The sequence below is a fragment of the Lolium perenne genome, chromosome 6 (assembly GCF_019359855.2).
Source record: "Lolium perenne isolate Kyuss_39 chromosome 6, Kyuss_2.0, whole genome shotgun sequence".
In the NCBI taxonomy this organism is placed as follows: domain Eukaryota; kingdom Viridiplantae; phylum Streptophyta; class Magnoliopsida; order Poales; family Poaceae; genus Lolium; species Lolium perenne.
Genome location: NC_067249.2, coordinates 20,708,198 through 20,722,697, shown reverse-complemented (window position 1 = coordinate 20,722,697; position 14,500 = coordinate 20,708,198). Strand labels below are relative to the sequence as shown.

Genomic DNA, 14,500 nt, shown 5'->3' with positions numbered 1-14,500 from the left:
GGTGGATAAGGCTGGTATTTTAGTTTAGTTTTTATGGATCTACTAAAGCTATATACCTAAAAGGCACAACAAAGCTTAATGCAAAAATATTAATGGTGACACGTGTATTTTACATCATCATTATTTCTACATATATGTTTAGTTTGCATTGTTATATGTCATCATACACCTTTATTTATGTATTTTTTAGTTGATTTCCGAGACTTTTGTAAAAAGTCCCCTTCATTGATATTAAATTCCTCGGAAATAGAAAACCTCATTTTTCGTATTTTTTGTTTTAGGGATTTCTGGATCACTAAAAAACGAGAAAAAAATATCTAATCCGTTTTTCACCTGGAGAAAGACCGTGAGCGGAAGAACCACGGGCGCTTCTGTTAGGGCTGATCGGTCTCCTAACAAAACATATGAAAACGTACTCGTCTGTGCACTACGGGAAAAACTGGCTGCCGTGCCTAGAAGTTTTGCCGTGCGTTAACACACGACAAAGAAAGATATGCCGTGCTTGCTTTACCAAAATGCACGACAAAGAAATATCACACGGCAAATCACAAAAAACGCACGACAAAAAATATCACACGACAAATAAAAAAAAAGCACGACAAAGAAATACATCACGACAAATAAGCACAACGATACACTGCAAATAAATGCGCACGGCAAAAAAAAAGGAAAAGCGCACGGCAAAGAAATAGCATGGCAAACTGTTATATAGAGCCTAGCCCCTCGTCACGGCGTAAATTTCTTTGCCATGCGCATTGGCAAAAGCCGCACGGCAAAGGGTAAAATGAACACAGACCGCTCGATTATATAGATATTGGATGGCTGGGATTTAGTGAGACATGGATTCGATGACTTGGTACAGTCCACCCACCTAACCCATGACCACTTCTCTCCCATTATTTTCTTTAACTATTACTCGCTTCCACGGTCACACACAACACGCACTCCTCTCTCTCATTTATCTCTTCCCTGCATCCACACACGACGGAGAGCACGAGCGCTTGGCCGTGGCTGCGAGCGGGCGGTTAGCAAGCGCGCGGCGGAGAGCAGGCGCGGGCGTGGCCGCGGCGGTGACCTCACAGCAGCGAGCGCGCAACGGAGAGCCGGTGTGGCTGTGGCGAGCGTGGAGCTACGAACGGGCTTGCCGCGGCGACGAGCGCTTGGCGCCGAGCAGGTGTGGTCGCGCAGCGAGCATGCGTGGCAGCGGTGGCGAGTGACGACATGGTCGAGACCTCCTCGACGTGGCCGTGACGAGCAGCGCGACCTCCTCCCGGCCAGCTGCACTCACCGGCGGCGGTGACGACATGGCTTTTTTCATTTGTAGAGGATTTGTTTGTCGTGTGCTTGTAACATGCGCACGACAAAGGGGGATGCGTGAGGAATGTGGCGCTCGGCAATGCATGGACGCATGGCATCGAGGAAAGACGCTCGGCAAAGAATACCGCACGGCAGCGAGGCCTTTGCCGTGCAACTTTCCTGGGACGCACGGGAAAGCTCCTTTGCCGGGTCAGGCATTGCCATCTGGCCTTTGATGTGCGGCTTCGCACGGCAACGACTTTGCCGTGCAAATAACCCATTTGCCGTCCAACTTGCTTGCACATCAACAACATGCTCTCCTGTAGTGGTATATATATATATATGATATTGTCTTCACCGATTCCTACAAAATATGGGTGTCTTTAACGCTCGGTCGATGAGACTTTACATCTGGGTATTTCAATACGGGCCTAAACAAAATATAAACAGTAGCAAACACGAATCTTGAAGAACAGAAATGAAATCCAACGCTGGAGTAGGTGACTGAGATATAAACTACGTGTAGCTGAAACTTAGAGCATCTCCAGTCGCGTCCCCCAAACCGTCCCCCAAACCGCGCCGGATCGAGCGTTTGGGGGACGTGTTTTGTTCGTGCCGCGTTTGGGGGACGTCGCTCCCCAGCCGCGTCCTCCAAACGCCGCCCCCAATCAGAAATTCAAATAGATGCATTCAAAAGAGATCGTTCCCGCCGATTCGTCGCGATCAGAGTAGCGGCGATCGATCAAAGTACTGGGCGCGCGATCATATTTACAGACCGGTGGTGCATGCAAATTAGAAGAAGGGGCAGAGGTTGGTCGACGGCGTCGTGTCCTGAGTCGACGCAGGCCCGTCGAGCACGACGACCTCGTCGCGATCTGCCTGTTCCTGTGCATGGTGCGTCTGCTCCGTCGCCGACGCGGAGGCCGACGCAGGTGTAGCAGTAGAAGACGCGTCAGCCTGCTCTTGCTGCGCTGCCGCTGCCAGGGCCGCCGCGTCCGCCGCCGCCATTTTGGCTTCGATGTCGTCGAGGATCTGGCCTTTGAAGAAGTTGTGCGCCGCTCGCGTCCGGGGAGACATTCCCTCTGTCGACGTTCTCAGCAGGGACATGTCGTCCCTGCGTTTCTTGAGCTCCAGCTTCTCCTCTTGCCTCTTGAGCAGCTCGGCCCACCTTTGGTCGGCCTTCTTGTCGCGGGAGATAAAGGTCGAGGAGACGTCGGCGAGGCATTTCGTGATCGACGCCTGCGTCTTCTCGTACGACGCAATGGCGTCGGCCAAGGCGGCCTTGGCAGCCTTGTTGCCAGTAGGACGCCCTGTCGAAGTTGCCAGCGGCGCGTCCAGATCAATGGCGTCCTTCCCCTTGGACAGCGACAAGCGCGTCAGCCGCCATTTCTCATTCATTTTGAGCTTGCCATAGCAATGCATCAGCGCGAACGGCTTATGCCCATCTGAATTCCTCGCGTAAACCTCCATGGCCCTATCAAACTAACCAAAGGAAGCAGAGTTATTTCATCGAACATAATGTAGGCGCTACAGATTATGGAAGAAACAGTCGTACCAGTTGGGCGACGTCGGCGCCGCTGTCGCCTCTGGTCTCTAAGTCCTGATGGTACCCATGGAAGGAGTTCACCGACGCCTGGATGATGGCCCATCGCGTCGACATTGCCTTCTGGCTCCTCTTCATTGTCACTTTCTGGTAGTCGCTGTTGATGAGCTTGCGCTCATCGAACTCGGCCTTGATCCTCGCCCAATACTTCCCGCCTTTTTGGTTGGCGCCGATGATGGAGTCATGGCTCACCGTCGCCCACGACTCGCACAGACAAAGATCTTCCAGAGGCGTCCACTTCGGGCCTCGTGTGCCCGACGCCTTCTTCTTCTTCTTCTTCGTCCTCACGCCGTCCGCGTCTACCTCCACGAGATCATCGTCACCGGCACCCTCGTCGTCCTCTTCGTCAACGCCCTCTTCGTCCTCATCGTCGTCCTCCTCGTCGTCCTCCACCCCCTCCTCTTCCTCGTCGTCCTCCTCCTCAACCCCGTCGTCCTCCTCAGCACCGGCGCCGTCGTATTCGAGCGGACCCCTGCGACCGGACCGGCATGGACGTACTCCATGGGCTCGCGTTGGTGGCGGCGATACACCCGGCCATTACGTGCTGGTGCTGCCGCGCCGCCTGAGCCTTCTTCTCCAGCTCCACCGCCCTCCGTCCTTTCCGCTCCGCCGTCGATAGCTTCCGGCGCAGGCAATCTTGCTGCCATTGATCTTCGGTCATTCCTTCAGGCTTCTTCTTCGCAGCCGGCGCCTTCCGCGGCTTCGCGAACGGCGCTTTCGCCCCTATTGTCGCATTGCCCGGCGGCTTCTTGGCCGCTTTCTTCGCCATCTTTTTGGGGGCTGTCGGCGGCGCCATGGAATGGGGAGAGGGTAGCGGCGGCGGGTGGACGGCGGGAGGGAGAAAGAAATCGGCGGGATAGGAGAAATGAATCGGCGGCGGGATATGTTTTGGGAGGCCTGTGCGCGGCGGTATAGGCGCGATTTGGCGGGAGCGGCGGGATTTGGCGGGAGTGTGAGACGACTTTTCCCTGTGCCGCTGACGGGTCGGCCCCGCGTCGGTTGGCCTCGCTTTTCGTTGTGTCCGGCGTCCTCGGAGCGTCCCCTGTGGGACGGGGACGGGCTCGGGGCGCCGGACACCGTATGGGGGCGCGCCGGACAAAAAAGGGCTTTGGGGGACGCGGCTGGAACGCATTTTCTGTCCGGCGCGCCCCAAATCCCTTTGGGGGACGGTTTGGGGGACGCGACTGGAGATGCTCTTAGCAATTCCTACAAAATATATGCAACTTTATTCCGGACTTGGCTAGTATATGGAGAGTCCAAAGTGGACACCACAAGTTTATTTGGGTACACAATCGATCATCTACCGATACTACACCGTATTTTCCCTTGCGACGGCAGACCTAATAAGAAAGGAAATAGGGAACAGCGAGATCGAGATCGAGATCGAGCTTAGCCACGCACGGCACGATTCGCCGATGGAGGTCGACGGCGAGTCGTACAAGTCATGGGCATGGTGGCTGCACGCGCTGCAGGCGATGAGGTGCACATACTCCGTCCCCATGGACGCGAAGGAAGCCAGGATAAGGGCAGACGTTGCGGAGGCGAGGGGGAAGGAGATGGCGGCGGCGGCGGCGCTCAGATTGAAGGTGCTGAGGGAGGGCAAGCTGATGAAGTGGATCTTTAAGACGCAAGACCCGGAGGTGCTCAGAGCGGCGGCGGAGGAGGCGCGCAGGATGGATTGGCTGGATGAGGAGCGGGTGGCGACGGACAGGTGGGCGAAGACAAAGGACCCAGAAGGGGCAGAGTACCAGAAACAGCTGCGCGAGGAGCGGATCGAGATGCACGAGAGGAGGATGACGGAGAAGATATCTGTCGACACAGAGGACTGGTCGGAGCCTCGTAACTATCGCAGAAAATGGTACTCCGACCACGCAGGGCACGGCAAGTACGACGACACCAGTAAGTACTAGGTTTGTGCCCTATGCCTTCAAATGTTGTTGCTTCATAATGATGTATGTGCAATAGTGCAGCTGGTATCCAGGCCATGCGTTTCACAGACATCGAGCCAAGCAACCGAGATAGGATCGTCTACCCCACAGGAACCTTGCAGATCTTCTCCTTCAAAGTCACGAGAATAGGAGAGGAGTTGCGGTGGCCGCTCGACGTCTATGGGTTGATCGCGATAAGAGACCACCTAGACCGCAAGCGCAACATTATCTTTGCTCGCTCAAGGGAAAACTGTCAAACTATCACCTCCGAGGTTCGTATTCATTGCATTCTAACTTTTGTTTCTGGCGCTCTCCGAAAATGTTCATGTCTTTTTTGGGGCTTTTAGATTGTTTCCTTGGGAGTTAGAAGAAAACATTACCTTCTTGGAAAGGTTCGGAATGCTTTGTGAACCAGTGTTGCCTCTTAATAATTAGCAACTTCCCGCCATCATGTGCTACTTTTTTCTGCTTAATTATGCTGCTAAGATAATCTAAATTATATTGCATTCACTAATTCAGTGTTTTCTAAGTTTTGTTTTCGGTTCTGTCCGCAAGTTTTGTTTTTGGTTCTCTCGCGATCAAAACATTACTTTCTTGGAATGGATTAGACATGCTTTCTGAAGCAATGTGGCCTCTTAAGAGCATCTCCAACAGCCGCACTAAATCTTGGCGCTGTAAAAGCGCTTTGCAGCGCACTCTATCCATGTTTTGCGCGCGAGGACATATTCACCTCCAGCAGAAGCTCTATCCAGCGCTGTATCTTGGAGCTGTAAAAATCTGTAGTTGTTTCTGCGCGCGATGTCATATCGCGCGCTCTTTCCGACGCGGTAGATATAGCGCACGATATAACGCTTTTGCCCCAAGCTGTATTTTACAGCGCCGGATGGAGCGCCTGTTGGAGCATTATTTTGCGCCCGCGTGTTAAACCAGCCACTTTTTTTGGATACAGCGCTGGATAGAGGAGATGCTCTAACAATTAGCAAGTTCCCACCATCATCTGCTGCTATTTTTCTACTTACGCCACTAAGAAAATCTGATTTCATGCGATTGCAAATTACTTATAATTGGTGAATAGACTATGTAAGAAATGGTTGGATGCTATCTTTTCCAAGTTTGGCCATATTTCATATTTATCTTATGAAATGGAAAATATATATTTACTACCATGACGGAGTATATTTCAACTAATGTTTGCATGCGTGCAGGAACCGTATTTAACACTAGAAGGTCCAACTCGTGCAGCTGTGTTGTCTGAGGTTTCGGATTCTGTGCGCTTTGAGGTTGTGTTGAAAGTGAAGAGTGCCACTAATGCATCTGAAGATAAAGATTTGAGCTCCTTAGCAACAAAGCATAGAACAATCGGAATAATCGGAACCAATCCATCCCGTGTGATTAACCTTGCCGCCACTAGCAAGCTTTCCAAAGTAGAGTGGGCAGTTGGCTACCTTACTAAATCTGTGGAGGCTACGATCAATATACAAGTTATTGATGGAAAATGGCCAGATGGTTGTCGAGGTATATTTAGTGCAAGTACCATTAGTCTAGATGACATGAAAGTCTTACTGCTCTCCCTTGAAGATGACAAGTTGCCGGTTAACAATGATGGTATAATCAATCTTTCACGCAATGTTGTTTGTGCTGAAATTGACGGAGAGCTGAAAATTTCTGTTGCAACTAACTATGCAGATGGGGAACAAGTCAGTACTGCAAAACATGAAACTACTTTCACACCTAGGGAAGATGGTAGAAGTTGTGATATTCTTAAGGTTCGCACATGCGAGATGAAAGTGGTTGTCGCATGGTCACTAGTTTGCTCGTATTGATCTCCTGACACAACTATGTGCTATGAGTCCTAGTTAAGGGTTGCATGTGTCAGATCCCATCAACAAAGCATTTTCTCGTGCTCTTTGCTAGTCGGGTACTACTGTTATATATGCCGGTTAATGGTTGATACGAGGATAGTGTTTCAATTATGGTGACACTTGGCACATGACTTTGTTTCCTTTCTTTTGCAAGCCGGTTTTTCAAATGCGTGTTATCTTTTATAACACATTTTAGATGTGTACAAATGTAAAATAATTAAAGAGGAACTTTTTAATTTGATCACTAGTCTCTGTTTTAGCGAAGAAACACCATTAGCCTCTATTCTAAAAATATATGCATAATTAAAATGTAGCATAATTACAACATCACGAGAGAACCTTTTTTTGGACACATAGCACTAATCCTGTAAAAGATGTTCTAAATTTTGATAACGGATATGCCCAAAACTCCTGATGTTGAGAATCATTAGCACTATTATTCACAACCAGTGCTGATGAAGAGGAGCGGCTCCAATCAACATTGCAAGAGTTAGCTCTAGTCAGAAAATTGACCTCATATATACTCAACCAGGTCGTCCGTGAAACGCATGGCTGGGATACCCGCTGCATTATTACATATTTATAGCATTATAAAGTAGCTTATAAAAATATTTGAACTGACTTAGGGCATGCACTAATTCAACATATATTTTTCCTTGTCCTTGACAAAACCAGTTAACTAATGTGCTTCTCCATTTATTTGGGTTGTGCACCACATGATCACAATATTTTGCGCTATGTACCTTAGATTCAATAATCAAGGATTTCAAAGTGTTTTTTTAGGTCACCTCATCTAATCTTGGAAAGGTTTAGATAGGCTTACAGAAGCAACATTTCCTCTTAATTATTGGTGAGTTCTCCTCATCCCATGTTGTTTTCCCGCTTATCTTACTAACATAATACAAATTTATGTGGTTGCAATTTACTAATACTTGGCAAATGCACAATATGTAGTAAGCGGTCGCATACTACATGTTTTCTATCAATGTACAATTATATATATGTTGGCCATATTTCATGTTTTCCTTTTCTATATTACCGTAATTAAGCATATGATATTAATATTTACTTTGCTTAATTAATGTATGCAGAATCCATATTTAACACTAGTAGGTCCAGGTCGTGTTGTTGTGGTGTCCAATGTATCGGACTCCGTGTGCTTTGAGGTTGTGCTGAAAGTGAAAATCGCCGGTAATGAGTCTGAAGATAAAGATATAAGTTTGTTAGCTTCGAAGTACAGAACATTTCAAACAAATCATTCACGTGTGATTAGCTTTGTTGCCACTAGGAAGCTTTCCAAACTAGACTGGAGATTAGGCCTTCTTGCCAAATCTGTGGAGGCTACAATCACTATACAAGTTACTCATGGGTCATGGCCAAAAGGTTTTTGATGTATGTTCAGTGCAAGTACCATTAGTCTAGATGGCATGAAAGTCTCGCCACTCTCTCTTGAAGATGACAAGTTGCCGGTTAACGATGATGGTATGATCAATCTTTCACGGCATGTTGCTTGCGTTGAAATTGACAGAGAGCTGATAATTTCTGTTATAACAGAATATGCAGAGAGGGAACAAATTACTGCAGAAGATGAAACAATTTTTGCACCTAGGGAAGCCGGTAGAAGTTCAGCTGCTTTTAAGGTTCGCTCATGTGAGATGAAAGTCATTGTTGCATGGTCACTTGTTTGTTAGTATTGATCTTATTGTTGGGACCTATATAAGGGCTGCATGCGTCGAGTTCATGTCAGTAAGGCATTTCCATAGACTAGTGCTATTTACTACTACCTCTGTTTAGATATGTAAGATGTTGGAGGATTTTGTTTGGTTCATCCATTTTAGTTTGTATCTAGTCTGTTTTCGTATGTAGATACTCTCACTTTGGTTTGTATATAGTCTACTTTAAAAGTACCTAAAATATTTTATGTTGATGCACGTAAGGAGTAGTACACTGTTGTGCTGGTGGATTTTGATCGCCGTGGGCCGGGTTTTGGTCCCTGGCGATAGGATTAGGATTGACAATGCATAAAATGATTGTCCTCGAAATAGGCTTTCGCCCCGCTATATTAATATAGCACACGGCCGATACAACATGATCCATGGCTGGGGCAAACAGCACAAGCACGCCCAAAAGAAAACACAAAAGAAAGACAAGAGAAACTAATGCTGAGAAGGTCGGATCGACGAAAACGGAAATGCCTCGCAGCCGTTGCGCCCGCCGGAGAATATCCACCACATTCCTAGCACTTGGAAGCCCCGCGTACCAAGCAACACCTTCAAGAAGGGATGCGACGATGACGCCGTTGCTGCCCGGAGTGATCCTAGGGTTTTCCCCGGTACGCGCAAGGACAGGGAAACACGGCTTCACCCAACGCCCTTCAAGAAGGAAAAGTGGCGCCCGCGGGCGTCACCGCGTCGGTGTCGGCGAAACCGACAGAGATTTCTCCCGACCCTCGTAGTCCCGCCTTGGACGCTCCATCATGCTCCACCATACTCGTCGCCCACCACCTTACGCCACCACGGCCTTGCAGGCATCACCGCCGTCTCACCATGACCAACGAACTGGGGTCATCCCGAACAAGACGAGCCACCCGGGAGCGAGGGACAACACGACAACAGCCACACCGGAGGGAACCGCCTCCACCGCCACCTGCGGACGCCGACCGGACGCGTCGACCAGATCACACCGGGCCCACCTGGCCCAGCCGAGCCCGAGCGGGCTCGTGAAGATCCGGTCGCCATGCTGCAGCGTACGCGCCGCCGGCAGCGCCATCCCCCACTCAGGTCGCCCCTCCGTCCGTCACGAGGACCACCGCTGGGCAGGGAGCCGGCCCGCCCGGACCCAGATGGAGCCCAAAGGGCCCAGATCTGGGCTAGGCAGGCGCTGCCCCGAGCCGCCGCGCAGTCCCGTGGCCAAGGAGCCACGCCACCGTCTCGTCGCCACCCGCCGCCGCGCCGTCTGGGGGGACGCGCCGCAGTCGGAACCACGCCAGCCTGGGAGCACCGCCGCCTACCCGCCAGCCCCGCCTGGAGAGGAAACATCGGGTAGAGGAGGGCCACCGCCGCCGGCACCGTCCGGGCTTTGCCCGACGGCTTCCGCCGGCGGCGGCGGCGGGGGAGGGCGGAGGAAAGGGGTGGAGGAGGGTTAGTGTTGGCGCCCTGGGGTCGCCCGCGGGGGAGCGACCCGAAGGCTGGGAGCGACCCGAAGCAGCTGCGTGGTCACCTCGAAAATGATTGTCACGAGGGTAGAGTTCCATTAATGGGGGCTGTGGTTGTTAGCCAACACCATACTCTCCCTCCAGATGCTTAGCTCTGTAGAATAGCAGGGGCTAGCCTTGTATATCTTCATTTTTTCCTTTCTTCTCTCTTTTTTGAGTTTTTGGTGTACTCTTTCTGTCATGAAAAAAATTTGGAAGTCAGACTATGCATGGATTTTTTTTTTTTTTTTTTTTGCCATGCCCCTAGACAGCGCTAGCAATGTCTTAAAAATTATTCTCACGTTCTAGCTCCCATCAACATTGCCGGAGCTATCTACATTACTCTCTCCGAGTAATAATAAGTGTCGTTTAACAAAATTAACCTCATAATACTTGACCAGGTCGTTGTCTCTGTCAATATTTATTTTGAGAATATTAACTTGCTCCTCAGGAATAAAACTTTAAGAAATTATATGCTCTTGGGTCACTTGGACAGCTACCAGATAAGACTACCAGGCGATACTGAATTTCGAAACGTGCCATTCACATTACAGCTAAACTTTTCTCTCCCAACTGAGCCAACACATTCAGAAAAGGCCCATGCGCGAGGGAAAAAATCCAAGTTGGTAGAATCCAGCCTCTCAGTTCATGACGCTATTAAGAAAGCATGTACATATAGATATTGTACACAAATTCAAGCAAATCAAATTCACATACCTAGTTCCAGAGTAAGTAAAGTGACAAACACGCATGTAATCCATCGGCGTAACCTCGCTAACATAACAAAACCATATGAATTCATGTCAACATCCATATTTCGGATAGGGTAGCTATAATTAGATAATTTTTTACTTTTCAAATGAAGTGCAGTTGATACAAATCCATAAACTACAAACTGACAAGTAATGCAAGCGACAAGTTGGAAATTTTAGGCTCTTAGTCTAGTGCCAAGTAAAATATCGTACATACTTCTGCCTTAGAGAAGCTTAGTAACAACTGGCCGAACTCATGGGTGTTGCTTTTAGTTACTGAGAGGTGGAAATATCCCTTTTAGCAAGGTTGCCCAATTGAATAGTCATTGCAAAAAAGAGCAAATTCCTGTTCAGTTTCTCTTAAGACAAAGATTTCTTTGCGGTTCAGTACAAGTTCCTCAAATCACCCAATTTTGGGGCTGCTCACAGATGCAGCCTGATGGGCAAGGAGTTTGTGCCTGAAGTCTTGAAACAAGGGGCAGAGCATTGTCGAAAATTGCTATCGCGTTTTAATGCTTCATGCCGTCAATGGTATCTTTTAGACATGAATTCATACTACGGAGTCCACGATGATACTGACAGCTACTTGATCAGGCCAGGTCAATAATTTGCAAGAATTTTGCTTTTGTGATGCCAATTACATAATATAGTGGCTAACGGTAGTGGAAAGGCACAATCTCCCCCCCCCCCCCCCCCCGATTTTACATCTTGCTTCAATCAACATCAAGGACAACATGGTTGGCAAAAGATGGACTAAAACCACCCGAGTTGCAGCAGGGAACTAGCAGACATGCATACACAGTTACAAATGTCTAGTAACACAAATTAATGCTACTACCATAAGAACTAACCAAGAAAAAAACTCAGTATTTAAAAATGGCATGCCACACTGAGAAGTCTCCAAATTAGTCTGTTTGTTGGCATGTGCCACAAAAACTTCAGCATTGTACTGCATATGATAAAGTGCAAGGTTGCACAAATGTATAACATCCCTTCTACTACAATCCTGAAACTCATATAGAGACTTCTATTTTCAACCAAAAAAAAACATAATACTATCATATCAATTATTTCATAGTAATATCTAGTCAATTTTAGCCTCAACTGCCTAACTCGGGACACCCACATAATTTCTCTACTTCCATGATAAAGAATACTCACATCAAACAAGCAACACTGAGAACATGCTAAAATGGAGAAGCACTTGGAAGGCCTCAGTACTGTTGTCTTGACAGTTTGGGATGCCATTGAATTTTTAATTTCCTACAAGCAACTCTTCGCAGTGGAAGAAGGCTCTAAATGCAATGCAGGTGGATTGAGTACACCATGAATTATATAGATGTTTGAGCTTTGAGGCCTTACCTATGTGCTGGTTGTGAATTAAAGAGGGAAATGCAGGCAGTAGAAAGCAGAGATAAAGCTAATGGACATGGATTTCAGAAATTCTAGAGCCTCTCATGATCTAACGCACAAATTGTTTCAGCTACCTTCACCAAAAATATCTTCTCCAGGAGTGCATTTTTTTCACCTTCGTCATCAGTCATCGCCCAGTTCTTCCTGAAAGATTTCACTCTTTATAGAAGTTTCAGATGTTCAGAAATCCCAGTTCACGATCTCCCTTTTCAACTTTGCACAATTATGGCCCGTATCATCACATTATCCAAACGTCCAATGAAAGTTGACACCACAAGAGAGTAGAAGGTGTCAAACTGAGACCATTTTTTGCATTCTTCTGCCAATCACCAAGCAGTATGTTTGGTCCATCAAATTTAAGAAGCCATACATTCCGATGATAGAAAGAAATTTTATTTTGGATGAAAAAGCTATGTACATGCTTAAGAAGACTATGTATGCAATGTAGGTGGATTGATTACACTCTGAACTTTATAGATGCTTGAACTTGGAAGCCTGAATGAGACAGGGAGTTGCGGGCTACAGATTTAAAGTAGCTAATGGACCTGGCTTTCAGAAATTCTGGAGCTTCTCTCACTATGTATGCATGATCTGACACACAGATAGTGTACATATGCATATTTGTGCAACATGATGAGCATGCAGTTGTCGCAACAAAAATTAACAAGGCTCAGTCACAGCAAACATTTAGTCATGTGCCATAACAGAGTAACAGACTTATATGGTCTCAATGGATTAAATAAGTAGAAAACAGCTGTTCCTCTTAAGCCAACAAATTAATTTACTCCCTCCGATTCATACTACTCGATGCTAATATAGATGTATCTAGACACATTCTAGTTGTAGATACATCCATTTTAGCATCAAGTAATAATATGGATCGGAGGAAGTACTAGAAAGCTACGGTTCCTCTGAAGCCAAATCAAAATCTCCGTACTTCAGATTAAGGCTCACATTTCTCCACAGAAACTTGGTCAGTACTCATGCAGCTCCAGACTTCCTCTACATGGCAAATTGGTCTGGTGTTAGTCCACTGCAACAATAACAATACAGTATCCTCAAATATGTCAAGCTAATGCAATGGAGCCCCTCCGGCAGGCCAATTAAGGTACTAGTATAGATGTATCACTGTTGTAGGATACTAGTTAATAGCAAAATCTCACCATGCAAAATGGCAGCGGTTCCGGTTCTTCATGCTGATGGATGGATATGACCCATGTCACGCCTAGCATGATCTGGAACAAGAATCGATTAGAAACAAGTTGTGGTATACTAACTTCCTAAAATCATTGTAAGGATAGCACATATAAAGATGTTAATGATTTTGCGTCCTTATCAGAAAAGTTACACAGAATGCATGTACTGAATTCACAGGTTAGTTAAAATGTTTAGATACAAAGGCTAGTACCTTGAGTGTAGAAGCTTGTCCAAGGAGTGACATGAGCAGCCATTTTCAACTCGCTAACCTTCTTGGTTCGGCCCGAATTGAGCTCAACCGTAAAAAACCCAGCCATTGTACTCAAGAAGACGATGCCTTCTGCGAATCCAGACACACTGAGTTCAGGTCCATACCATCCAAAAAGCCAGTGAGAAAACGGTTCGATGGCCTCTGGGGGGAGCAGGTTCTCGAGCTCAATGATCCTGCGTTCCACCCAAGCCAGAGCTCCATCGGGATAAGCTACCTCGGCTGACCAGAGAGAGAGAGCCTAGTCTCTCGCAAGCCGGCAAACACACACACGCCGTCTTCCACCGATACCAACACAAGGCGCTCCTTCCCGAGCTGCGATGGCGCATCGATGACAGATAGTTTCTGCTCGCCCAGCTTGTACTGCAGAACTCTGAAACTGTCTCGAAAGGGAAAGTAGAGCGTGTTTCCCACAAGGATGCTGCGCCCGGACCAGTCTATGTAATCCTCCTGCTTCAGGGTGATGATGCCGCTCCACACACCAGACTCCGATGAGTATACGCAGGCGGACGTGGTCCCATCGCAGGAACCCACCATGGCTTCGAGGAAGGGCGGTCCATGACATTCCAGGTGGTCGCAGTGTTGCTTAGCACAGAGCACTGCGCCACTACACGAATGGCGACCCATTCTTGGGAATGGAACTCCCCACCGGCCATCGGTGATGGGGTCCCAGACGATGTAGGAGTCCACCATCACCGACCGCTGGCTCTACGAGGATGCGGCCATGGCGTGAGTCGACGGCCTTCCAGTTAGTCGGGTAGGAGTCGATACCTGATGAGAGGCGAAAGGCTGTGGTTGGGATGAAGCGGGAGAGTTCGCCGCTGTTCCGGGGCCAGAAGTTGAGGATGAAGCCGAGCATGGGTGGCGTGCCGTGGAACTCGCGGTAGAGGCGCAGAAGTCGGGGCCGGTGAGGATGCGGCGCCAGGCCTTGCAGACGAGGGACGCGCGGACGAGGAGCGCGGGGTCGTCCGGCGGGATGCGGAGGAAG

At 48.2% G+C, this 14,500-nt stretch overlaps 1 protein-coding gene and 1 long non-coding RNA gene across 3 annotated transcripts; one reads left to right on the top strand and one right to left on the bottom strand.

Annotated features, from left to right (window-relative positions):
- The first annotated feature begins 4,188 nt into the window (after positions 1-4,188).
- Positions 4,189-7,266, top strand: LOC127308672 (uncharacterized). Of its 2 annotated transcripts, XM_051339565.1 has the most exons (4): positions 4,189-4,798; positions 4,870-5,099; positions 6,033-6,432; positions 6,514-7,266. In XM_051339565.1, exons 1-4 carry the CDS (start codon positions 4,315-4,317, stop codon positions 6,648-6,650), a joined length of 1,251 nt encoding a protein of 416 aa, XP_051195525.1. In that variant the 5' UTR covers positions 4,189-4,314; the 3' UTR covers positions 6,651-7,266. The 2 variants fall into 2 exon arrangements, with proteins under 2 accessions (XP_051195525.1, XP_051195524.1); XM_051339564.1 differs by having other exon boundaries at positions 6,033-7,266.
- Positions 7,267-12,689: 5,423 nt separating this feature from the next.
- On the bottom strand, positions 12,690-14,214 carry LOC127308673 (uncharacterized). Its single transcript, XR_007856702.2, has 3 exons — positions 13,456-14,214; positions 13,211-13,282; positions 12,690-13,049 (listed from the first exon to the last, which is right to left on the bottom strand). It is a non-coding gene; the product is annotated as an uncharacterized lncRNA (long non-coding RNA).
- Positions 14,215-14,500: the final 286 nt, after the last annotated feature.

What these genes read in the sequence shown, in the direction of transcription:
- LOC127308672 (XM_051339564.1), top strand. Translation starts at nt 4,315, where the DNA reads ATGGAGGTCGACGGCGAGTCGTACAAGTCATGGGCATGGTGGCTGCAC. An exon ending in CGGCAAGTACGACGACACCA is followed by an intron (nt 4,799 to 4,869) that starts GTAAGTACTAGG and finishes GCAATAGTGCAG; the next exon opens with CTGGTATCCAGGCCATGCGT. An exon ending in GTCAAACTATCACCTCCGAG is followed by an intron (nt 5,100 to 6,032) that starts GTTCGTATTCAT and finishes GCATGCGTGCAG; the next exon opens with GAACCGTATTTAACACTAGA.